Below are 27,289 nucleotides of genomic sequence, written 5' to 3' on the forward strand. Positions count from 1 at the left end.
AGAGGGTCCTGGGACTGGGGGAGCAAGCATGATCTGGCATCCATCAGCCAATCAATCTAGTATTTACTGATCATCTATTATTTAGGCAATATCAGACTACAGTTTGCAGGGAACACACAGGAAACATAAACTATAGTTCCTACTCTCAGGGGGTGGTAGGGGAGGGCTTATGGCACCTTTGGAGACACAAGAGTATAAGGCATCCAAAGTAGTTAATGAAAAACTAACCGATGAGAAAAATCCTGACTGTAGGTTGCCTAAGAATCCATGTAAGGAATAAAGGAGGGTCTATGAAGGCAGTGAGATTTGGGCTGAGACACAAAGGAGGAGTTTCTTTATTGTTTATTGTACATGTAGAGAAAATGGGGAGATAATTCCAGGACCAGAGGCAAATACTGAAAGCATTTGAAAAGGCTCCAGCCCCTGGAAGAGAGAGTAAAGTACTCCCTCTTGACAATAGTCTAAATCAGGGAGCTCAGTGCAGGCTCCACAGAGAGGCATGAGCAGGAGAACTCAGAGGAAACCCAGTGACATTACCAGGCTCAGGAACAAAGGCAGCCCCAGATACAGAGTAGGGACCCACAGGCTAAGTGTACTACCTCATTTAACACACAGCTTGAAGAAGTGTCAGATGTGGGATACTTTTACTCTTAGATATTTGGACACAATCAGAGTGTGAATGACTCCACAGGAGTATCTGTCCTTGGGTCCCTCCACTAACATCAACAATAGGGGGAAGAATGAACAAATTTACTAACCCAATTGACTAACATGTGGACCCCAGCATTTTAAAGCTATGATAGAGAAGTCAGGCCCAACCTCCAAAATTTACAGGTGAGAAAGCTATAATCCAGGACTGCTAAGTAACTTATTGCACCATCCAAAGCAATGACAAAAGAAAGATTCAGCTGTGTTACCTCTCCAAGCACAGGAGTATTTAATCTAGGATGGAGTTTCCCAGAGTATGTTCTGCAGATAACTGGTTCCCTGGAATACCTAGGAATACACCTACAAATAACCTATGAGTGTTCAGCAGGAAAAGAGTAAATAAAATGGAACCGTGCTCTTTACTAAAAGTCTTCTGAGAACTTTTAATTTGTCAGATAAACTGTATTAATTAGTGTTTCTAGAGTTTGTTAGACCATGAACTTATTTTAAAACAGAGGACCCCTGGAGTGCCTGGGTGGCTCAGTCGGTTAAGTATCTGCCTTCAGCGCAGGTCATGGTCCCGGAGTCCCAGGATTGAGCCCTGCATTGGGCTCCCTACTCAGCAGGGAGTCTGCTTCTCCCTCTACCCCTCACCCTGCTCATATTCTCTCTCTCTCTCTCTAATAAATAAAATCTAAAAAAAAAAAAGAAGAAGACCACTGTTCTTCAGTTTAGGCTCTGAGAAATGCTACTCCAGACCATGCTAGCTTAAGCCTCATTTTGGACTCATTAAAGTGAAGTAGGAGCACGGCTTTGCAGTCAGCCAGAAATGAGCCCTAGATCAAACCCCTTCATGCCATGTGACCTTAGGTAAGCTTATTAACCTCTCTGAACCTCTTCCCTGGGCTTGGGCTTGCATTACCCCAATCTCAGCCTTGGCCTTCACCTGGTCTTCTCCCCTGCGTGTCTGTGGATTTCAATTCTCCTTCAGCCTGTCCTTGGATTTGGGCCCACCCTACATCCAGGACAATCTTGAGATCCTAACCTAATGAAATCAGCAAAGACCCTGTTTCCAGGGTCTTTTTCCAAACAACATCACATTCACAAGTTCCAGGGTTAGGGCTTCGGCATATATTTTTGGACACCACTGTTCAAACCACTACAGAAAGAACTATGGACCTTAAAAGCACAAGCACTTATGATGGTTAATTTTATGTATCAACTTGACTGGCCATAGGGTGCCCAGATATTTGGCCAAACATTATTCTGAGAATGTCTGTGAGGGCGTTTTTGGATGAGATTAACATCTGAATGGGTAGACTGAGTAAAGCAGCTTGCCCTCCTAATGTGGGTGGGCCTCATCCAATCAGTTGAAGGCCCGAATAGAACAAAAAGATTGAGTAAGAGGGAACTCCTTCTGCCTAACTGAGCTGAGACATTGATCTTTTCCTGCCCTCAGGCTTGAACTGAAATAGGCTCTTCTTGGGTCTCAAGCCCGACAGGCATTTGGACTGGAACTTACACCATTAGCTGTCTTAGGTCTCCAGCTTGCCAACTGTGTATCTTGGGATTTCTTAGCCTCCATAATCACATGGAAAAATTCCTTATATATATAATACACACACACACACACACACACACACACACACACACACACTCACACATCTTATTGGTTCTGATTCTCTGGAGAGCACTGATTAATACAGGCCTCAAACCTGGATAACTGAGAAGAGGTGTTCTGGTCCTGGCCAGAGTCCCTGAAGCTGGCTGGACACCAGGAGCCAGAGGGAGGGTCTTCCCGTGGAGCTTCTGCAAAAGCCATACTTACCAAATCAGAATCTCTAGAGAGGCAGTAGTAGGTACCCGAGCATCTTCCAATAATTTACAAAGCTTAATAGAATTAATATTTTCCTCTAAGGGGCCACTCAAGCTAACCAAAATGCCAAGTGGTTTTGCTTTTTACCTGGAATTATAGTCTTTCAGTGTGGTAACACAAATTTTCTCACACTGATCAGAAATTTCTTAATGGCAGTTACATATGTTTTCAGTTAATGAAAATGAAAAGATGAATTATTCTTTAATAAATGCTGCTTAGTAGATAAAAGATATTTCCAACCATAAATTCCATGGAGAGACTTAAAGGATGAATGACATTTCTGCTTTTTTGTCTTTGAATCATCGGCTCATCAGAAATGGACATACATTACTTCATACCAGAATCCACCCTGCACTACAGTTTAACGTGACTTATCAGTTCTTATCCAGAAGCATTTAAGAAATGGCTATACCAAGAATATTTCAGCACCTTATATGCACTCATTACTGAAAATAGGTCCCTTCTATTGTTTGTGTCCTGTATATAACAATTATGCTTTAACAACAGGAAAAAGTTTGCTTCCTCTGCCCAAACGGATGCTCATTGCCACAGATTATGTGAGCCACAGTCCTTTCTGCCTTGGCTCCCAGGAAGCTCAAAGTGAAATCTGTCACACTTGCATGAATCACTCTGATTTTCCATTTCTACGATCATCATTTCCCCTGCACTTACTTACTTCCCCTAATTACAGGGTTCTTTGTTATTTGTCCTTTTTAAAAATGATCCATATGCATTTATGACTTTGGTTGTAATCCATCGCAAGTCCTGTTTCGGGAAAATAGGCTAAGATCTGAATTAACCCCAGGTTTGTGGGGGCAGAGCCAGGAGTCAAACTCATGTCTCCATTTGCCACATCTCCTGTCTATCCCTTGAAATGGGTGCCTTTGAGGCCTCCCTCCTGTTCTGTGGGACTGAGCAGCCTTCCTGCTGGCTCCTTGGGGACTGCATCACAGACCTCACGTATGCAGCCATTATGTTTAGGGATGCCCCAAGGAGCCATGCTCTAGGAAACAGAAATCCCCCAGCACACAGTGCAAAGGCCATCTGTTCCTGCCTCTCCCCAGATTCCGTGTCTGGGCTTCTGGCTGCCTTAGCAGGTTGAAAGAACTGGGTCTGATTTCCCCCAACACTGCAGATGCTGGCTGTGAAGGGAAACAGCAGGAAAGAGCCACCCAATATTTGCCAACTGTGCTGCCCTCTGCACCTCACATAAGACCAACAGTAGCGATAGAAGTCACAGTACCAGCTATCATGTGTTGCATGAGCCTCTATGCTAGGCATCCCACATGAGGATGGCTCCTTACAACAGCCCGCCACAACATTTATTACTCCTGTTTTGGAGATGAGGCTTGCTCTAAGGCTGCTTTCCTAAAAAGGTAGAACTTGCTAGAAGTTAATAGCCTCTACTTGCATGCAAAGGGCTCATAAGCTAAAGTCCTCACAGGCTCCTGGGAACAGCAAATGTGGCCCCTGCAACATCAGTCTCTCTACTCACAACAGCCACGTAAGTTTTGACAGACTGGACAAAAGTGATTTTCACCCACCCCAGGCATGTGGCTTCGTCCAAATTCAGGGGACTCTGGCTGGATTAACATGATTTCATGAACAAGAATGGATTCCGTTACCTCCCCCTTGTCTGTTCCCAGCCTTGTCTCTGCTGTAGGGAGCACCTGAAGAATAAGTGAAATAAGGGGTACAAGAGGGGATGTTCGTTCATGTGGATAAAAAGTTGAAGAGAGAAAAACATCAATGCTGGTAATAAGCAAAGCTGAGAAAGCACCCATTTCAAACCTTCCCGACCTCCCTGGGGCCAAAGGCCAGGCCTCCCCACCCCGTTCCTGTGCATGGATGTTGAGTATGTCTCATAAAATGCTGGCTCTCCCGTTGTTGTTTTTGGAAAATGAATGCTTCCTTCCAAGGTTCCCCCTCCCAGTTAATATCTGTGTTCAGGACTCCAAGTCCCTGGACACATTACTATGGATTTGTCCAGGTTTGAGATCTCGATTTCGCGATTTCCTCCCCATCTCCCTGGTCTCTCCAGACCCTGCTGAGTTATGATACAAACCTCCACCAGCCTGGGGGATGCTCAACTGATCCTGCGCCATGCCTTAGTCTTCCTCCACGTTCCCCTGGCCACCAGGATGTGCCCCTATGCAAATGTAGTTTATTCTCCTTGTAGTCACTTCCCAAACCCACTAAAACAGGAGGAAAATGCCACTGGCCTCAATGCTAGCCTTCTGCAGACTGCCCTGTCTCATCCTCCCTGTCAGAAAATGGGTGTAACCCCCACCTCTACCCTTGTACTCAGGTTCTCAAATTGACTGTGAAAAACATATGCATCCTACCCTGCCGACTGAGTTATATCCCCCCTCTCCTGGTCATGACATTTCCTGTGAGGTCAGCCATTGCTTTCTATGGTACAAAGATCGGGCCGCATGGCTTGAGCCACGGAAGGATGCCACCACAGTCCACCTGTGTCAAGTCTGGGACCCAGAAACTTTGGGGGGAAGTTCTTTCTGTTATATCTGCAGCCTTCTAGGAGCCACCACCTGGCTTTGCTGTCCCCAGACTCCCTGGCTCATCATATTTATATAGAGACCTGTGCTGTGCTGAGTTGCCATTTGAGACAGTATTTAATTCATGCTTTGCTGTCTGGGTATGTGCGTTCCTCCTGTTGTGCCCTTTGACTATAAGCTCTCTGAGAGCCTGGATTATTTCTGTGCTCTGCAGTGTCTCTCCAAAGACCCTCTACAGTGGGCCCTCCAACAGTGCGACTGCAGGGAAGCTGACTGGGGGACTAGGAATCGAAAATGCACACAAAAATATTCAACTACACAGACACAATGATAAATTCCTATATTTCCATAGCACTACTTAGGAGTTAGAGTCTTAGAACAACATTCAAAGAGAGGCACCTGGGTGGCTCAGTCAGTTAAGCATCTGCCCTCAGCTCAGGTCTTGATCCCAGGGTGCTGGGATTGAGCCCTGTATCAGGCTCCCTGCTCATCGGGGAGTCTGCTTCTCTCTCTCTCCCTTTGCTGCTCCTGCCTCCCACTGCTTGTGCTCTCTCTCTCTCAAATGAATTTAAAAAAAATTTTTTTAAAAAGGCCAGCCTTCTAAGAAAAATAGGGCAGGTATTATTATTTTTTTTAAATTTTTTATTGTTATGTTAATCACCATACATTACATCATTAGTTTTGGATGTAGTGTTCCATGATTCATTGTTTGTGCATAACACCCAGTGCTCCACGCAGAACGTGCCCTCTTTAATACCCATCACCAGGCTAACCCATCCTCCCATCCCCCTCCCCTCTAGAACCCCCAGTTTGTTTCTCAGAGTCCATAGTCTCTCATGGTTCGTCTCCCCCTCCAATTTCCCCCCCTTCATTCTTCCCCTCCTGCTATCTTCTTCTTTTTTTTTCTTAACATATATTGCATTATTTGTTTCAGAGGTACAGATCTGTGATTCAACAGTCTTGCACAATTCACAACACTCGCCATAGCACATACCCTCCCCAATGTCTATCACCCAGCCACCCCATCCCTCCCACACCCCCAACACTCCAGCAACCCTTGGTTTGTTTCCTGAGATTAAGAATTCCTCATATCAGTGAGGTCATATGATACATGTCTTTCTCTGATTGACTTATTTCACTCAGCATAACCCCCTCCAGTTCCATCCACGTTGTTGCAAAGGGCAAGATCTCATTCCTTTTGATGGCTGCATAATATTCCATTGTGTATATATACCACCTCTTCTTTATCCATTCATCTGTCGATGGACATCTGGGCTCTTTCCAGTTTGGCTATTGTGGACATTGCTGCTATAAACATTGGGGTGCATGTACCCCTTCAGATCCGTACATTTGTATCTTTGTGGTAAATACCCAGTAGTGCAATTGCTGGATCGTATGGTAGCTCTATTTTCAACCGTTTGAGGAACCTCCATACTGTTTTCCAGAGGGGTTGCACCAGCTTGCATTCCCACTAACAGTGTAGGGGGGTTCTAGGGCAGGTATTATTACACCCATCTCATAGATGAGGAACTGGGGCTCCAAAAGAGGAAGTGACATCCCAAAGTCACACTGCAAATACGTGCAAAACCAAGGCGAGAAGTCTGGTCTTCTGAGGACTCGCCTAGCCCAGTGCCTGCCACCCAACGTCTCCAAAAGGAAAAGGAAGAGGGGGGCGGGAACAGCCTAACTGCCCATCCACAGATGAACGGATAAAGAAGATGTGGTATGTCTGCACATTGGAATCTTAGTCAGCCATGAGAAACAAGGACATCCTGCCATTTGCAACATGGATGAACCTTGAGTACAGGATGCTAAGTGAGATTAAGTCAGAGAAAAAAAATGTACTGTAGGGTCACCTGTGTGGCTCAGTCATTAAGCATCTGCCTTCGGCTCAGGTCATGATCCCGGGGTCCTGGGATCGAGTCCCACATCGGGCTCCCTGCTCAGCGGGAAGCCTGCTTCTCCCTCTCCCACTCCCCCTGCTTGTGTTCCCTCTCTCGCTCTCTCTCTCTCTCTCTGTCAAATAAATAATAGTAATAAATCTTTTTAAAAAATGTACTGTGTACTACCACTTATATGTGGAATCTAAGAAGCCAAACCTGCAAAAACAGAGAGTAAAGTGTGGTTACCAAGGAACCAGGGAGGTGGAGGGATAGGACAGATGTAGTTTAAAGGTTCCTACTTGCAACAAGTAGGAAATAAGCGCTAGAGATCTAATGCAGAGTACAGTGACTACAGACAAGGATGTTGTATTATAGCCATCAAATTGGCAAAGAAACTAGAACTGAATTATTCCAACCACTAAAAAGAATAATTATGTAACAGAGGTGTTAATTATTGCTACAATGATAATCATATTACAATACATAAATGTACCAAATTTACAGGCTGTAGATCTTAAATTTACACAAGGTTATATCAAATATATCTGAATTATTTTAAAAATGAAAAAAAAAAGACAAAGAAGGAGGGAAATTCAGAGATGGCTACATTGTAATATGTCCTTGCCCTCATCATCTCATCTACAAATTCAAGCGCAGGCACTACCTAAACTACAGGTAGTTCCAGTAGACTAAGCATATGGGGGCACATAACTCTGCGGGAAGATAGGTCATTTAAGCAGATCTATGCTGTCAAAGGTATGAGCCTGTGAAAGGACAAGCAGAGATCAGGGGTAGGCACTACATGGGGGCTGAGTCTGGGAATGAGGAGGAGAAGGTGGTAGAGAAATGAGAGGTATGGCAGGATGCCCCAAGAACAGCGAAGGAGGCTAGGAAAAGGCATCAGGAGAGAGAGGTGGAAGGGGAGGGAAGAAGGATGGGAAGGAGAGCAAAGAAGAAAGAGACATAAGAGGGAATAGAAGAATACACACTTTTTCTATGTCTCTAGCTTTCCTCCTATAAGGAGCATCTGGGAGATAGAAGCCATAGCATGGGCATTAGAGTTTTGCTCACCTTCTTTCCAAGGGTCAGCCAGCAAAGATAAAACACAAGAAGCAAGATACAAATAGAATGAGATTAAGAGAATGTTTGACACTCACATAAACCAGAGAAAGGAGAAGAAATATATTGAAGTTAGAAGCAGAAGAAAGAGAAGTGAAAGGGTTGGCCAGGTTAGGACACCACCAGGGGGAAGCAGAAGCTTCCATCCAAGACTGAGACTCGGGATGAGTCGAGGAGAACATCAGTGGAGGAGGAGTGGAGGGCCATGACAAAGATGGCACCTGCATTTGAGGACCATGGGCTTAGGAGCAAGAGGTCCAAAACTAGGAGACAACACAGCAGTGCAACTGAAGGGGAAAGGACCCTGGTGTGGTCCTTGTGAAAACAAGACACTCAGACAGGTGACCCCAAAACATTTACTTTTTATTGGCAGAATGTCTGTAGCTAATATTCATGTCTGCATTTGTTCATTCTTTGAGAGTCATTTGTCCACCTGCCATGAAAGTATCATCTGTCTTAATAAGCCTATAAAAACAGAACTCACAGACTTTACCCTTCTTGAGTAGGGCATTCGTGATGGTGGCACACATGTGGTATTTGATGAGTGAACTGTGATGGAGACAGTAATCTGTTGGTAGAGAAGATGGTATAAATATAGCCAATGCCACTCATCAAATGGCATTGCTGACTCTGAGGATGGCAATGATAGCACAGACAGTGCTAAGAAGGCAGGTGGTAACAGTTGTGGTGCAGAAGGCAGCAGACATGGAGTTCTGTTCATGACAGGGGTGGAAATCATGGTGATGGCGGATGGAATGAGGAAAACGATCTCTGCAAAGCTAGGTCACCACTTATAAAACACTGTGTGTGTGTGTGTGTGTGTGTGTGTGTGTGTGTGTGTGTGTGAATGACAGGGAGACACAGAGACAAAGAATCAGAGAAAGAGAGAGACAGAGAGACATCATCTATATATCACCCATCATTAAACTAGAGTAGAATCTGCCCCAGGACCCTTCCTAGAGTCATCGCAAATGGCCAAAGTCCATAGCCACTCCTTTCCCCTAAAATGCCTAATAAAAAAGAATGGTAAATCTGTGGACACTTTCCCTTTCTCTTTGGAAGTGTTTGCTAAATTTTGGTATACAAGGACACTCACCTACAAATTCCCTGGGGAGATTTTAAAATCATACATAAACTATGTTGGCTGAAATGAACCTCAAAAATCATCTGAACTGTGTGGTTCTCAACTCAAATATGCATCAGAACCTACCAGGGATTTTTTTTTCCCACAATACTGATGCCAGAACCTCATTCCATATGAACCACCTGAATCAAAATCCCAGAAGAGGGAAACCAGCATGAACATTTTTAAAACATTCCCCAGATGATTTTTTTTATCAACTCTCCTGTTAAGAACCTTCTATTTTACAGATGAGACAAGTGGAAGCAACCACCACACAGTACTTAGGGGCAGAGTCACAACCAGAATAGGGATCTTTGCAGCAAGTTTGGTGCTATTCTCCCTGCATGCCGCTGACCCAATCACCCAATCAGCAAGGCTTGCTGTCTGCTCTCATTGCTAAATTTGCTCAAAAAAAAAAAAAAAAAAAAAAGTGCTTGGTAGGGTTGGGACACCGAGCAGAGGGAGAAAAGAGGTATAACAGAGTAACCAAGAAGCTGCACCAGGGCAATGTCTGGCTTCTTGTGAAGCACATCCCAGGTGGAGCTCCAAGGTGAAGGGATTTCCCAAGCCCAGCCCCTCTCTGCACCCCAACTTTCTTTCCCACCCTACCCACATCACCGCCCCATACTTAGGGTCCCTTGGGAGTCAAGTGCAATTTCAACTCCACAAAATCTCATCCCCCAAACTCTGGCCTTGTTCCCACACTATTCCCATCCAGCCAGCCCTCAGGAGGCCTCCAAACCCAGAAGAAACATCCTCATACTTTCTTGGTGGGGACTTTGATCTTCAAGAACTCCGCCTCTCTGGCCAGCACCTGCCACGGGGCGTGTATCCGGACAAAGATGGATCCCTGGCTTTTACTCTGTAAGGTACAAAGGAAAGAAGAAATGGAAACACTTAGAAGGACATAGCTTAAATTCCTGTCTCCCCAACTCTCCCGAACTAGAAGCCCTGACCTGGCGTTTCTTCAGTTTCTGGTGTTTGTTCTCTTTTAAACTTCACCAGGACCCAGTCCCCTCCCACCCGTATCCCCTTCACCAGCTCTGTTCCAGAAAGGCTCTCATCAAAAACCACAGAGTACCGTTCCCAAAGTGTGGTCCCTGGAGGCTTGGTGGCTTCAGAGGAAAAGAAGAATGAAAACAAGTCTGTCCGCAGATTTGAAATGTAAGCAATTATGATTTTCGCGGAAATCTTACTCCACTCTTCAGAGCAGTTAGAGGAGTTACCTTTGCTGGCATTCGGTAAACAGCTTGCCACTCATCCCATTCACACAGTTTCATTGTTTATTGTTAAGTCTGTGTTCCCATTGTGCCATGTCATAGCCCCAAATGACAAAAGTGGCTCACCAAAGCCCAAAAGTAATGATATAAATAATAATGTAAACAGTACAGTGCAAAATGACATCATAAACATAAATCATGAACAGGGCTCCAATGTGAACACAGATTATGAATCTATGTCCCAGCATAAGTGATTCTGTGAGTGTAGTGATTTCACCCAAAAATGGAAAGGAAAGGAAATGCAGTGATGAGTATTTGAAAATTGGGTCTTATTGACTCAGTAATCCCCGTCACAGTGTCTGTGATGAAAAATGGGTTGGATTATGACAAGAAGCCATCGGTTTCTCCCCATCTTCAAATAAAGCCTCAAATTCTTTTCGAAACAAGCACACAAAGAAAACAACTACTTCTGACATTAATTCAATTAGTTTTGTCACTAAAGAATGAGAGGAAACCAAAACAAGTCAGAAAAAATGGGCAAAAGCCCCATTCTTGGTGAGAAGCTTCTAAAACCACCTGCAGAATTCATTACAAACATGCTGTTCACTGAGAAAGCAGAACAAGCCGACGGCACCATCGCTTCATCAGGTGAGTACTGGAGATCACACGGAACCTGGGCACCGGGCTGGGAAGGTGCTGGTGTGCCAGCCAGCCTGCCACTGACATCGGCGGGCAGCCGAGGGGCAGTGTGGGAATCCGGTCCTAGTGCGTGTGCTCTACAGAGAGAAAGCCCGCAGCTTCTTGTTCTGCTGACCTCCTACACCCCCTGAGGTTTCTACTGAATTCCTGCGTATTTTGTGAAGCAGGAAGCACAGAGACCAGGACTGAGAAGACATTGACTCTATGTGCAGCAAAGGTGTTACCACTCATGTAAAAGCAGGTGTCCCCTTTGAAAATCATTCTCCAGCTTCATTCACAAAGAATGAATGTGTTCGGGGCACCTGGGTGGCACAGTGGGTTAAGCTTCCAACTCTTGGTTTCGGCTCAGGTCATGATCTAAGGGTTGTGAGATCGAGCCCTGCATCAGGCTCTGGGCTCAGTATAGAGTCTGAGATTCTCTCTCTCCCTCTCCCTCTGCCCCTCCCACTCATTCTCTCTTTCTCTCAAATAAACAAATCTTTAAAAAAAGAAAATGAATGAATGTGTTCAACAATCCACCCTCTGGTCTTGATTTTGTGTTGAGGATAACAATGGAAGCCCGCCACACACAGCCTCTGAGCATCTCCTTCTCTAGTGTTCTGGGCAGAAAAATAGGTGGCACCCAGAGGACCCCATTCCCCCACAGAAGTACGCGGACCATAATGATGCTCACATGGCAATGAATAAGATTACTTTAAACAGATACTTTACGATGTTTGTAATGCAAGTGAAGACTATCTCTATGATGCTGAATGGCAGTCCCACAGTATATTCAATAATTCGCACATCCAGAACTTACCTACCCCCCACCACTTCGGGGATGAAAGCTTGTGATTTATAAGGGAGAAGGAGGAAGAAGAAACAAAGATTTTGCATGAAGATTGAACTGTGGTATGAAAGTCCCAGAGAGTTTGCAAACATCTGAAAATTATAATAATCGTGATGTGTATTTACTGAGTGAGTATCATGTACCAGGACAGAGCTAGATGGTCATGTACTTTAGCACAAAGAATATTCACGGCCATGCTGTCAGCAGGTATTATCACCTACTCCATTTTACAGTTGAGGAAATCCTCAAATTAAATTTTCCCTGCAGGGAAAATTTAAATTGTTGGTCCAAAGTTACACAGATAGTGTGATAAAAAAAAAAAAGTATTCGGATCCAAGCAGTCCATGCTCTACCTGATGATTTTCTTGTCCACAGAAGACAGACATAACATGTTCCAGGCAGAGTTACAAACCACCTCCAAGGTCTGTAACAGAACATAAAGACATGGTTTTTGGACTAAAGTCAAATCAAAAGGTGGATAAGGAATCTATGAGGCAGACCTAAGATGAACACTCAACTTTCCAGCTTCCAAGGATGACACTGTTCTGCCAAAACACTGGAAGTGGCTTTCAGCAAGAATCTCCTCAATTTCTATGTCTGTCTATGGTTACAACATCCAGGATTACTAGACGGAGTCATCCATCACTTGCTCCCACTTCTAACTGTAATTTAAGCTTTTCTAATTTAGTGAAAATGAAGGGTAAGAAAGGAAACCATCTGGGAAGCTGACCTGTAGCCCCAGCTCTCCATCATGGCCCCAAGAAAGACGTTTTTGGTGAAAGATGGCAAACAGTACCATCCTTCTCAAAGAGATGAAATCATGACTATTACTGATTTTAATATATGATGTTTTGTCCTTACTTTTAAATTGTGATGAATGTCCCCGGGATTTTTAGGTGAAAGGTAAAATTGTTTAGCCATTGTGATTTTAGAGGGTCTATTAATTGCAGTCTGACCTCTTTGCTACTTCCCTCCAGCAAAGTATACTTCTCCTTCTTCTTCTCAAATGGGACTTGTTTTATTTTTTTTAATAATTTTTTATTGTTATGTTAATCACCATACATTACATCATTAGTTTTTGATGTAGTGTTCCATGATCCATTGTTTGTGCATAACACCCAGTGCTCCATGCAGAACGTGCCCTCTTTAATACCCATCACCAGGCTAACCCATCCCCCCACCCCCCCTCCCCTCTAGAACCCTCAGTTTGTTTTTCAGAGTCCATCGTCTCTCATGGTTCGTCTCCCCCTCTGACTTACTCCCCTTCATTCTTCCCCTCCTGCTATCTTCTTCTTTTTTTTCTTAACATATATTGCATTATTTGTTTCAGAAGTACAGATCCGTGATTCATCAGTCTTGTACAATTCACAGTGCTCACCATAGCACATACCCTCCCCAATGTCTATTACCCAGCCACCCCATCCCTCCCACCCCCCACCACTCCAGCAACACTCAGTTTGTTTCCTGAGATTAAGAATTCCTCATATCAGTGAGGTCATATGATACATGTCTTTCTTTGATTGACTTATTTCACTCAGCATAACCCCCTCCAGTTCCATCCACGTCATTGCAAAGGGCAAGATCTCATTCCTTTTGATGGCTGCATAATATTCCATTGTGTATATATACCACATCTTCTTTATCCATTCATCTGTCGATGGACATCTTGGCTCTTTCCACAGTTTGGCTATTGTGGACATTGCTGCTATAAACATTGGGGTGCATGTACCCCTTCGGATTCAAATGGGACTTGTTTTAAATGAAGATAAAAGCTGGAATGCAATCGTGCGGTGCTAACATCCAGTTGTGTCCCTTTCAATCCATGCGATATTGTTACCTTCTCATAAAAAGGAAATCACACAAGCTGACCTGAGATGTTAGCTGGTGTGACTGGCTATGTCTCCCGGAGAAAAACAAGTACTTAAAAACCCCTGAGCAGAACCATCACCAAATGCAGAAGCTCTTTTTACTAACCCCGGAATCTAAAATTAAAGGGAAACACAGATCCAGCTTTAAGGGGGAAAAAAATGGTTTCCTTCTTCTCTAGGCCCAACTGATGTCCATTCTTGCCCGTATTCGGATTCTCTCGGGGCAGAGCAGGGGAGTAGGAAGAGCTTGGGCTCCAGATAAAAACAGATTCAGATCTGAATCCTGGATTTTACAGCTGTAGGATGTTGGACAACGCACTGAACCAAATGAGCCTCAGTTTCTTTATCTGAATACTGACGAAAAACACTGCAGGTCTGTGGTGAGGATTAGAGATAAGGTTTCTGCCAAGTCCCTGCCACAGGGCCTGGAATGTGGGCCAGGCGAGAGGTCAGCGACCCGAATGAAATGACTACAGGGACAACATGCTCCCCTAGCACCTCGTACGGGGCTGGGGACACAGGAGGTCCTCCCTGAATTCCCGCAGTCAACAGAAAGACTCAGGGAACACCAGTTCCTGCTACATTACGATAGTGACTAAGTAATCCTTCTTTACTGCCCATGAACTTTTAAAATTATCAACAGGATTTTCAAAATGTCCCATGTGTCCTAAAGGAATTCACGGGTTCAAAATATAGCGCATCTCCAGACTTTGAGGACGAGGTCAGAAAACGCGACTTTCTGAAACTAACACGAAATTCAACGCAAAGTAGGTAAGAGATGGCCTATCAGAGCATATAGCCCATCTCTAGAGGAGATTTTATAAATACCTTATCGATGTGACTGGAGGGGCTCCCAAACCTCATCAGGCAACTAAAATTCAAGTCCATAGAAAAGGAAGTGTAACATGTCATTTGGTTCTGGTCAGCAGACAAAGGAGAACCAGTGCCTAAAGATTTCTGCAAGCAAGCACAAGCACATCCATCGTGGGGATGCAACTATCCCAGCCACAAGAAATGTGAAATAGACAACAGAGCCAGAAAAATCTTCCTCGCTCAGTTGAAATGTCTCACAAAACTGTGCTACTGCTTTCACCATGATTCTGTTTTCATAAAACCCTACAAATTCTGTTTCTCCATCTCCTGGGTGTCAGGGAAAGTACCCGAGAAGAGGATGCAGGCACTCTGGTCAAGGAAATGAATAACACGTATAGAAAAAACAAAAACAGTACATGTAGGGTTCCATTCATACTTTCAGGCATCCACGGGGGTGGGTTGAAAGGTATCCCCACGGATAAGGGGGCCTCCTGTACTCCTCAATCATAATCTGACTTTCAGCTCTCTCAGTCTCTTTTAAGTTGTGCTGTCAGTTGGTTTCCTAGACCTGTTCACCGCTAACCAAATCAGTGGAACACGGAGTTCCCAAAGCAAAGTCGGGTCCCCAATTGCACCTGTGCCCGGCCTCATCAGCCAGTGTCCCACCCTCTCCCTCCTCCCTTCCTCTCTGAAGTCACCTCGACAGCAGGCCTGATCATAGGCACCTTCATTAACACACCAGCACCTCTGCCCTCTCCCTGGACTGCAGCCACACAGCCCTTCCCGTGGGTTTCCAAGTGCTCCCGCCAGCGTCCCACTTCAGAACCTCCTCACACACCATTTGCTCCCCTGCAAAGTCCTCCCCGGCCCTCAGACCCAGCCAACTCTTAACTGCTTCTCAGCTGAAACATTGCTTTCTCCAGGAGGCCTTTTCTGAGCCCTGGATTATGCCTGCTCCCCCCTCTTGCCTGCCTGGCCCCTGTCCTCCTCCAGAGCACTGGCCGCCAGCACAATCACTATGACTAGGTGTCTAATGCTTGTCTTCCTGACTAGACCTTAAGCTCTAGGAGGACAAAGAACGTGTCTATCTTGTTGACAACTTTGTCCTCAGCAACTAACATAGGACTGGCATACAATAGAAACTCAGTAAGTATGCAGTATAACTTCAATAGGCACAGGTGCTTCGTTAGTGCTGCTTGGATTCTGTGATTAATTTCTAAAAATTGGCTACCACAGCCCAGAAAATAACGGGTGACCTTTGGCCAACCACATTTAAAGCTAGTTCTATTTCAAGAGAATAATTCAATCACTCTTAAATGGCATTTCCGAATCTTTTTCTCGTGTTAATGGAAGTTATTCAAGATTCCACCTGACCTGGAACCTGACGAAAGCCTTGCAGGAGGGCCTCTCCATTCCCATCAGTAGCCCCTGGTCCTCGCTGTGTTTACAGACCACTGCTCCCTTTCCTGGAAGTCTAACCCACCTGCACACATTCATTCTGGTGCTCACAAAACGCAATTTGAGCTGAGCTGGGACTGCACATACCTCTCTGCCTTACAGCCTTAAAGGGTATTGTAGCATTAAGCAAAAGAATCAAGGATACCTTGGAAAATAAAAGGGACTTCAAATGTAAAAGTCTTTGGTATCTTTACTTGCCAAGCATCAGAATTCCATGGTACCATTCAGCATCCCCATGCGGACAGCTCAAAGCAGAACCAGCTGATGGGCATGGTGAATTTCAGAAGAATGAACTGCTTGGACCAAAGGACTCGAGATAAAGAGGCCTCCAAAGATAGCTAACATATCTTCCTCAAATAACAAATGAAGACCTAGAACGCAGGAGGCTCAGCTGCTTGGACATGGACATACAGCTAGTGAGCAGCACAGCCAGGAATGAAACCCAGGTCTCCTGACACTGGGGCCCATTCCACAGTCCCTGAGTGGGATGGTACCACACATCCCCGAGGGCTCCCAATCCATCGGAGGGCAATCCTGCAGCCTCTCCCTCCACAGGAGAGTAGGTAAATGAGGGATGGAGGAACAGCAGTACTGGGGGAAGGAACTGCGCCCCAGCCACCTCTCTCCAGTGTTCCAGCTACTTCTCAAAGCCCTTGGCAGGGACCAGAGGCCAAGTGCTCCTGGTGAGATTCTCTGTATTGTTTATGTCTTGCTGTTGTTATCCAAAGACTGCATGTGGCTTTGCAAGACCACGTCTTCCCTCTAGAGAAGCCAGAATGAATGGGAGGCAGCCCCAGCCAAACACTGGAAACCGATATTCCACAAGCCTCCTTCCCACACAGGCCTGCCAAGCCACCTCAGTGCTGATCCCAGACGCCTGAGTGTACTCTGGTCCCGGCCCCACTGTGAGCCGAGAACATCAGCTGCAGCACATCGTGGCCCAGGAACGGGGCTGCCAGAGGAAGGGTGGGGAGATGAGCATGTAGACAATGGAGAGGGACAAAGCAGGGCCAGACTCGCCTAAGATAGCACCAACCTCGGTCACCATGAATCGGCAGGGACCACAGGCATATGGTCCCACAGCAAGGGTGAGAAAAGCCCTCGGTGACTCCCACATTCTCGGATCATCTGGGAGGTCCTGGATGAGAGCAAGGGAACCTCCTCTTGAACCCTAGCCTCTCCAGGCCAAGGTGGCAAAGGGTCAGCAGAGGCAGAGGGCAGGACCAAACGCCCACTGCACCCTGTCCCAGAAACCCCCCAAAATATCCGCGGCACGTCCCCTCTTATAGGAAAGGCTTCACCTCGTCGCCAACCAAAGACTCAGGACAAACTAGCCAGGGTCCTGCGGAAATGAAAATTCAGCCAATCTTGTCCTTTTTTCAAAGCAAACAGCCATCATAAAAGTTCCTGGAAGGGGAGGACACTCGGGGCTGGGAGGATCCCTTGGGTCAGCTACCAAAATGGACAGGTGCCCAGAAGCGATTATCTCTAGACCCACACAAAAGTGTTGACTCTGTATCACCTATCACCGCACTCCACACAGGAGCCTTCCAGAAAACCTCCTCTCAAAGCCCAGGTGTAGATGAAGCAGTGAGGGCGAACCCAGGAAAACTGAAGACTCAGACCCTCTTACACACCAAGGGCTGAGAGAACCTGTTCTGCCCGCCCCCCCCCCCCGCCAATCCCTGAGCAGAGGCCCCCAAGGGCAGCACGGCACCCTGGGAGGAGTACCACACAGACAGAGTGGGTTTAACTGTTCTCTGGGCTTCACTCTACTTCAAAAATCCTGCAGAAGAAATGAGAGAAAATCTTCACCATATATGACATGACGTGGGAAGGCTGTGGGTACTTGCGCCTGAGGACCAAGTCTGGGAGCCCGGCTCCGTCCCTTACCAGCTGCACCGTTTATGACTCTTGGAACTCAGAGACAATGTTAAAATAAGCATAATAACGAATACCACCTGGAGGACAAAAGGACGAACGGTACAAAGACACAGAGAATCTCTCAGGGGGTAGATATGCTCGTTACACCTCGATTCTGATGATGGCTTCACAGGTGTGTACATATATCAGAACTCAACAGATTCGATGTTTTAAATATTTGCAGTTTATCACATACCAGTTACACCTTGATAAAGTTCGAGGAAAAATGTAAAACAATGCCACACTTCTCACAATTTTTTTGTTTTGGAAAAGATCCTTATTTTTCATTAAAATATGCTAAATAAATATGCTATTTACTTAACAATATCCCATATGTTAGTTTTTAGTTAATAAATAAATACTCAGAAGTTAATACTGATCCCATGGTATCTCAGAAGCAAAGGAGATTACATAAAGTATTCTGCAAACTATAACGTATAAATAAAAAGGATTTTCTTAAGAGCGCACTCAGGGGCAGCCACTGCCAAATCTCTGCCTTGGTTCTCAAAGTACAGAGACTGCCCCTGCCTTTGGACCACAGAACATACGCCCTTGACCTCCGTGGGGATCCTACCAAGCTTCTTGGGTCCTACCCGAGAGAAATCACAGCTGAGCCCACCACAGCAACACTTCCTGGCACGTACCTCAATGGCACCAAGTGAGGTCAAAGATAAAAAAAATGTTTCTCTTGGGAGTTTGCAATATATAAAGTAACAAGTTAAACCAAACCCATGAGCCAGGGACCAAATTTCTACAAAAATAGAGGACGAAAATCCGTAAGCTCTTCAGATGTTGGCAGAAAGGACAGGGCCTCTCCCCAAACTAAGGAAGGCTAGGAGGGGCTGAGGACCAGGCTTCAGGCGTACAGGCCCAGCCCCAGACAGAGGCGAAAAGGTCACAGATAAACCATGAGCAAAGACCAGAGGAAAATGCTAGCCTTCCCTATTCGTCACAGAGAAAGGCTTTTGGACAGTCGACATCCCACAAGTGGAATCAGATGCTGCAGAAGGCTCGCTCTCAGCCCTGTGTGGGCTTCCCACTCGCCCCCAGCAGGACGCTGTGAGCATTTCAATGCCCAGAGGAAGGGAGGGCAGATACGGGGAGTGGGCATCTCCCCGCTGGGCAACTGGAAAACAGGGACGCCATTGGGTGGCTTACACATACGCAGACCAAGGATGATCCCTAGGTCCTGGGTGCGCTGGGACAGTCCCAGTTTACTTCTCTTGCCTCATCGTCCCATCCCATAGAGCACCTAGCATTATCAGAAATGCCCCCAGATCGGATGGTCAATCCTAGGGTCACCCCATGGATCAGCCATGAGTATCACAACATTCAACAGCCACCAAACCTTCAGGCAGCAGTGCCTAGTACCTCCTTCCTGACCTTCCTTCCTGTGGCCCCTGTAATAAATGTCCCACTCAGAGAGAAGCATTTCCAGGCATTTGAAAGCCCACTGTATTACCTCTACAAGTACGCTATCGCTAATATCCCTCCTAACTCAGAACTTATGTGACTCTTTGATTTTGATACTTTTCTCCTCCCCTGAAGACACTTGCATAAAACCTTCAGGCTAGCATTAATTAACTCCTTTCACTCCCAAAGATGTGCGCCTGTCTTTCTTAGCGGTGGCTCAGCTCTCCCCCCGGGAAGAGCTCCACTATTTCCTATGACTCAATCATCTCAACATATTTCAATTCAACAAGTATTTATTGGGCAACAACTGTGTGTTCAGCAATGTGCTAAGAGCTAAGTGTATACAGAAAAAATAAAAGCTATCGTACCATCACATGGCTTTCAGACTCTTTGGAAACCAGATGAAGGGTACCTAACACATGAAACAGATGACTAACATCGTGACGAGGGGTAATTAATGTCCAAAAGGACAGGACAGCTAGTGAATGTTCATATGATTGCTGTCCTTCACGCACCGATAATTGCCAGATTTTGCTCAGAGAGAAATAAAATACTCCTCCTGGATCTCAGCCTATGTTTTCAGTGGAACTGCCCCTATCACCACCTCCAGGGATGAGCCCAATTAGCCTGAGCCAATGAGCATATCCCTCCTCTTGGCCAAAACAATTGGTTCTGGAATCGGTTTGTAATGCAGTCAGAACCAATAAGACATTGAGGAAATGTTGGCCAGGGATTCCAGAGAAAGCAGCTTTCCCTTTCTGGGGAGATTAGTGGCAGTCAATTTGCTCCATAAAGGGAAGACCTGGGTCAGCCAAAGGACCATTGAGTAAACAGAAGTAGAACCTGCAAAAGGTTAAGCAGAATGATGGAGAAACAGGGAGTCCTTGGGGACATCAGTTGAGCTGCTGCATTGAGCTTCACCAAATTTACTTATGGGCTTTCTGATCACATGAGCTCATAAATTCCCTTATTCAAGCCGGTTTGAGTTGGGTTTTCTGTCCATGCAACCAAGAGCTCTAACTGACATAAAGAAACCAGTGGAAGAGCTGAGTCTGGGCTAGAGGAGCCAGAAAGGATGCCATGGGAGGACAGGGAACGTGAGTTGTACTGTGAACACTGTATGGTGGGACTGACAGATGCAAAAGGGCTGTGGGTAACGGGGAGAAACGGATAGGCAGACAAAGGTACCAGGAGGAATGCGTGCGACATGTGGAGTCCAGCCTGCCTGAAGTGGGGTGGAAACCAGGGAGCCAGAGGGTGGAGATGTGGCCTGTGCTGGCCACTCTGCCCACTCCATGTTACTGCTGCCTGTGAACTGCACAACAGCAACCTGCATGGGTCAACCCTGAATGGTCACTTACATTCATTAGATCTTCAACAGGATAAAGAATAACAAGAGTACCCCCGAGAAAATGGCTTCCTCCTCTCTCAGCAGAGCTCAAGCTGGGAACTTCTTCCCATTTGCCAGGGAGCCCAAGAAATAGAATAGATGGGCAGGGACTGTCCCTCTGCTCGGCAGCTGGTCTAGGCGGTAGCCAACAGAATAAAGGGGCAAGCTTCCCTTGTGCCACTGTGACCTTCTGCAGGTCCGAGGAAGCAGATTTTTAAAATTTTTTTTTTTATGTTCACTTAGCCAACATATAGTACATCATTAGTTTTTGATGTGGTGTTCAACGATTCATTAGTTGTGTATAACACCCAGTGCAGATTTCTTAAAGGCAGGGCTCTGGCTCTTTATTCTAGGGTCCATTCAACCTTCATAACAGAGATCTTCTATAGGGAGGCAGGTAGACTTTGAGCATGTACCAAGAAGCTATAAAACCTTCTACAACACTAGTTATATGCTTTATTCAGCTAAAGAACCCTTTCCTCAAACCAAACATTTCAAGGGGCAGTCTGGTTGAGCTTTGGAGGACCAGAACTGCACCTGCTCAGCCATCTTTGGCCCTGAGATGGTCTCTGTGTCACCTTGATGCAAACTACAAGAGTTGTACCATTATTCCCCCTGGAAATGGGTGAAAGCTTCTGATTGTCACAATGACTGGGGAGCATCACGGTCATTTAGTGGATGAAAGAAGGGATGCCAGATATGCTTCAATGTTTTGGAAAGTCCACACAAGGAAAATTCTCTCCTTTCTGAAATATCCAGTGCTCCGTCGAGAATCACTACCCTAGAGCTCAGGGATCTAGAGTCGAAAACCCGTGTGCTGCCCGCAGATCTATCAGACCAGACATAAAAGCAATTACCACACCAGTTTCCCGCCCCCACCCCACCAGACCCAAACTTGAGTGACATTAAGGGAGAGCTTAAAGAAATTAACTTATGAATAAAGGCTATTAAATTAGCTAAGATCTAGATCTTGGATCTTATATTGAGGAGCTGATCAGAGACCCTCAGGAAAAGACCCATCACTATGATGATTAAAAAGAATAGAAGAGTTGATTATTTTGTGGGCTTCCAAAAAAACCCAGAATTAGCCCACCTGCCAAGAGGCCTGTGAAAATAATCCATTAGCCTAGAGTGGTTTGGGGGCTAGGGGATGAAGTAGATGGGGTCTCTGAGAAGCAGGGCACATTTAAGGAAGAGTTCAGAGACCCGGCATAACAGCCCAGCTCCTCCATACACCCCTGTGTGACCATGGATATGGTATGTACTTTCTCTGGGCCACGCTTTTCTTGTTGGTAAAACAGAAAAATAATAATCCAAAGCAGCAGTGACCTCATAGAGCAGTTGTGAAGATCAGCAATGATACAAGAAAGGAGCCTAGCACCACACCTGGCGCATAATAGATGCTCGATGCTAACAGTAACTGGCTTCAGCAGATGGTGTCTGAGGGCCAGAGGAATTTGAATGGAGGGGGTTTGTGCAATCCAGTTTCCAGCATCCTCCCTTTTTTCCCAGAAAAACCTGGCTCCTGGGGCATTTTTTTCCCCTATATGAAGTGAAAGCCCAGTTTGGAACATGTCCCCTCCACGCAGCCAAAACCGGCTTTTCCACAGCCGTGACCCTGCAAGCGCACACGCTGCCATCAAGCTGGCCCTGCCTGAGACCACCCGTCCCTCCCCACAGCCTCCTTGGTCAGGAAGAAAAGGGGTCATCAACCCCGTTAATTAAATCTACAGATGATAACAAAGTGGGCGGCGCTGCGAACAGCACCAGAGAGGATGGGGAAATAAATGAGAAGGGACCTGGGGAGTTTAGAAAATATGGGACAGGAAATAACAAAATGAGATTCAATGCAGAAGAATGCAAGTGACTAACTGGGGGGAATAATCAGAAACATAGACACTGAGGGGAGAGCTGGAAAAAGGCTGGGAGATGAGGACTTGGGGGCAGTGGTGACAGGTGGCAAGTGGGAAAAGGGGCAGTAAGAGGTTCATGACAAGGAACGGATGGAAGCCTCACAGTGAGGCCACATGGAGAAGGTGCCGGTGCCCCAGGTCCCACCCGGCTGGGCCATGAGGCATTCTCCAAGGCTTACTTCCAAAGACGGTCCTCCATGCAAACTCCAGCTCGAGTCACACCATCTCCAAGAAGCCCTTCCGGGCTCCTAACACGTGTGAGACCAGTCTCCTCACTGGTCACTCATTTGGGACATGCGGCACCATGTCTGATTGTGGGCTTCTCTGAATCCCCTACTTTCAGGGTGATAAAGACCCAGCACTGGAGGTCATTGGCTCCTCCTGGCATCACCATGGGCTCAGCCCATAGTAGGTTTTCAACACAAAGGGGAGGGGGAGTGACATCATCTCAAACAACACAACGAAGAGAAGAATTTCTCTCCTTAGCCCTTTATGGGTCAAGATTATTTCTGAGGCTTCTCTATCTTTATCTCTAGGCATTCTGTGCTGATGCAGTTTAGCCTAGTGCATGGTGTCCTAGAATCAAACACATGTTGTCTGTTTAACCCGTATTCAGGCCAGAACACAAACCAGAGGTCACTCATGGTGCAGGGAAAAAAGGATGAATGATGGGTCTGGGGAACATGATGAAGTGGACAACCCCCCACCTTCGGTTGACGATGACTCTTCTGATTTGGCCGAGACACATGCAGGCAGTGGCTTCTCAAAACTACAGGGGTTTCCCTGAGCTACTTGCCCCCTTTTAGCTCAAGACTTCATAATTAATCATCACACTCAACAATAATTGGGAGAGTAAGGTATAACTCCTTCTCTGGGAACATAAGTGAGGCACCGCAGAGAAGTCGACTGCTGTTGGGGGCCATTGTCAAGTCAAGAAAGGCGGGAGCCCCTCACTGAATCCATGAATACCCCTGTTCTCACTAAACGTGTGTTTTAAGGGATAAGAGAAGCCAACACAAAACGTGCTTTGAGGCTCAGCCTACTTTGGCATTGGGGACAATAGGAGGGGAAGTAAAAAGCCAAACGTGCTGAAAAATCTCCCTCTGAGAAGTGGGGGGATGGATGTGTTTCTCTGCATAGCAGGTTCATTCTATACCAAGCCAATAAGATACGTCACTACTGTGAGGTCTCTGCAGAAAGAAAGCCCACGGTCTCTCCTGCTCACGTGGACCCACACTATTCCAGCACTGCTCACCCCGAGCGCGAGCAGTGAGAGAGACAAGGCATGAGCTGATGACACAGAGCCCCAGGTCCTGGTGCCAGCTCTGCACTTCCTATCTGGGGTACCTTAGGGATGCCATACCTGAGCCTCCCCCTGGGCCTCTGCCTTCTGCTTACCTAGAAAATGATAAGGTTGAACTCAGAAGGTCCCCACGCACTGAAAGATCTTTGACTTCATGAAAGCTGGGAGTTTTCTTAGTAATTCATCCCGAAACGCTGGTCTTTCAGTGATTCTACCACAAAAGTAATCTGATGGGCTGCAAAGCCCCCATCCTCCCAGGAGTCAGCGAGAGCACAGAGTCACAGAAACTATCACCACTTAAACAGAGCTATATTTCTTCTGTCTTCTTTCCCCAAGGCTCCCATCCCTGTTCTCATATTCTAAAACTTGAAAGGATCAAAGGTCCAAATCAGGATGAGGCACCTCTCTCCTGGATGAACTATGCAGCAGACATCAGCCAGCAAGAATACTTATTAAACTCTAGTACTTACCCTAACCAAGTTGGCCCTGTGCAGTTGTGCAGGTCATGTACTGCACAAGGATGTCGCATTAAGGGGGTCCCAACCATAGAGAAGTTCTCTTAGAGTTCACAGTTTTCTAACACATGGCAGTGAAGTGTCTTGATCTAACAAAAATCATCATATTAAAACAATTTTTAAAAATGGAAATTGGGATGCCTGGGTGACTCAGTTTTTAAGTGTCTGCCTTCGGCTGAGGTCATGATCCCAGGGTCCTGGGATCGAGCCCCACATCCGGCTCCCTGCTCGGCGGGAAGCCTGCTTCTCCCTCTCCCACTCCCCCTGCTTGTGTTCCCTCTCTCGCTGTGTCTCTCTCTGTCAAATAAATAAATATTTTTTAAAAAATGGAAATAAAGTATCTTGAGGAAGGGAGACCTTTTTCTAACTGGCACGAAGATGCCATATGGACTGGCTGTGGCCCCCATCTTAACCCTGGATACTGACCCACAGGAAAACAACCAGAGAGAGGACAGGAGCACGTCGTGTCCTTTCCAGTGCCCCAGAGCAAAACCTGCTCTCCAGAATACAATCCAGAAAAGTCATCTACACAAGTTGTAAATGACCAGAAGACCAAAGCAGAACACCTCCTGGGAATATCTGTATTTGTTAAAGGATCAAACGAAGCAATGATTTCTTAAAGACCGGGTCCATGGCTTTCTCATCAAGCATGAAGGCACCTAGCATGGTGCTTATGGTATAGTAAGCACTCCAAACAGTTCACTGGAATGAACGGGACCAATGGAGGAATGCAGAACCTACTAGTGTGTAGCACAAGACTCCAGGACTCCTAAGTCCTAGCCTACAAAGAGATCATGGCTGGCCGGAAAGCCCAACACATCCACTTAGAGTCCTTCATAAGTCTTGCCCACAGGCCATGCTCAGGAAGCTTCATGGATGTTTCTGAAACCAGAGAAAGCTGGAGATAGACAATCTTCTGAGCTCATTTTATTCATCCTGCAACCAAGAGAAGGCAGAGAAGCAGTTCGGAGACTAGTCTCAGGATGTCCACCAGCTTTCAGCCACCAGGTCTAGGTAAATGAGGTAGGAATAAAATATGTCTGCAGTTCTCCCTCTCCCAATATCCAGCTATTTCAGAGAGCTCTCCATAGGACTCTCCACCTGCCTCTGTGTTGCTCGGAAGGGTCTGTGCCCTGAACATTCCCTCATCCTGGCTCACCTGTCACTTAACCCACATCCTTGCAGCTGAGGAAGGCCCGGGATGTCCTGAAGAAGCTCACGGTCTGACCCCGGATTCCAACACTGCGAGACCACCAAGAGACTAAGTTTATCAGTCGATGACGAGGCAACCCCTTGAGACACGAAAGGCTGATGATGACCCGGTCCCACACAGCTGGTCTGGGACAGGGGCGTGAAAGCTTCCTCCCACCCGGGACTCACAGCAGACACCAAGGCCCACGAGAAGGTTGATGGGGGAGAGGGTGAAATTCCAGGGAGGCTCAAATCATGCCACCTATTTGATGATTGCACAATTCTGTGAATATAGTAAAAACAACTTGGTTGTAGCCTTTAAAAGGGAAGCTTTTATGGTTTGAGAATTCTATCTTAATTTTTAAAAAGTCATGCTTACCTAGACCTCCATTTCTGCCTACAGAGAGGGCCAGTGCTGTCAGGACTCTGGAAAGGCCTCCTAAATAGTGCTTCCCCAGGAAAAAGACGTGTCCGTGGTCCCGGGAGGAGACGTGGAAGAAACAGGCTGCAGAAGCTAACAGCCCTACTGGTCCTTCTGTAGGACTTTGGGGGTTCTCTAACTACTCGGAGCCCTGGCCCACAGAATAGAAGAAATTACCCCCTTCACAGGACCACCACAAAGAGCCAATGTGCAGAGCTGTGGGGAACCCTGGCCACGGGCGTGCACGGGGCAGGTGAACGTCCTTGTCATCTCCTTCGGTGACAGGGTACGATTTGCACTTGGGCCTTTTCTTTTTCTCAGTATTTGCTCACCTGGGCAGGTCAGCATGGCCCCGATGTATGACCATCTTCTCTATTGCTATAAATAAATAAGACCAGCTAAAGGGGATTAAAGAGACGGGGTGAGGACTGAGGTGGGTATAGGCCCTGCAGGGTCAGAACTGTATAGGTTTTGCCTGTAAGCACCTAAAGCAGTTTTCTTTGTCTCTCTTATGACACCTGCTATCCCAGGGCCCCTGAATTGTGGTCTGTGTTCTCTGGCTCTATCACTGAGCCAGCTAAGCCTCTGACTCTGGACAACTTTCATGTTGCTGTACGAAGGACAAACAAATCTGGGACTGCGTGGGCAAACACCGTCCAACTCAGGCAGCACCACATGCCTGCTGCATTCCCCTCCCCGTTCATGTCCCTGACCATCTCTGCCTCACTGGAGGGACTGAGCCTGGCGCCCATCCAGCACGCCAGGGAAAGGCAAGGGGAGTCTGCTCAGAGATCGGAAGAGGCCAGGAGGAGCAGGTCCTGCCAACTAGGGATGGGCCGAGCGGGAGCATCATCTCTGGCTGTTCTTCTAGCCATTCCGTCAACACATGAGGACAAATGAGGTGTTTCTGTCAATCACCGAAGATGGATGGCATCCCGACTGAATCCTCCCCGAGCCGATGTGGCTGCTTAGGAGACATTCAGCATTTAAAGAAGCTCCTTGTTCAGGGGTGGTGAAGGGTTCCTGAGGAAAGGCTCTGCAGGTGGCCAGAGCATGTGTGACAAACCTCATGGGGAGCCACAAAGCCGGTCAGGTCTCGGTGGCAGCCTTGCAGCCCTCTTGAGGGCCCTCTCCACCCCAGTGACACCAGCTACAGCTGTGAGCAGTA

At 46.5% G+C, this 27,289-nt stretch overlaps 1 protein-coding gene across 1 annotated transcript in view; it reads right to left on the minus strand.

Annotated features, from left to right (window-relative positions):
- ANO2 (anoctamin 2) overlaps positions 1 to 27,289 on the minus strand; it is a 344,241-nt gene that overhangs the window by 277,050 nt on the left and 39,902 nt on the right. Inside the window, exon 4 of the mRNA XM_088025695.1 lies at positions 9,929 to 10,027. Within this exon, the coding sequence (XP_087881821.1) occupies positions 9,929 to 10,027 (99 nt within the window). The remainder of the gene's footprint in view (positions 1 to 9,928; positions 10,028 to 27,289) is intronic.

This window comes from Eumetopias jubatus, unplaced genomic scaffold, assembly GCF_037043125.1.
Source record: "Eumetopias jubatus isolate StellerSeaLion01/CBP00866 unplaced genomic scaffold, mEumJub1_p1.0 scaffold_8, whole genome shotgun sequence".
In the NCBI taxonomy this organism is placed as follows: Eukaryota; Metazoa; Chordata; class Mammalia; order Carnivora; family Otariidae; genus Eumetopias; species Eumetopias jubatus.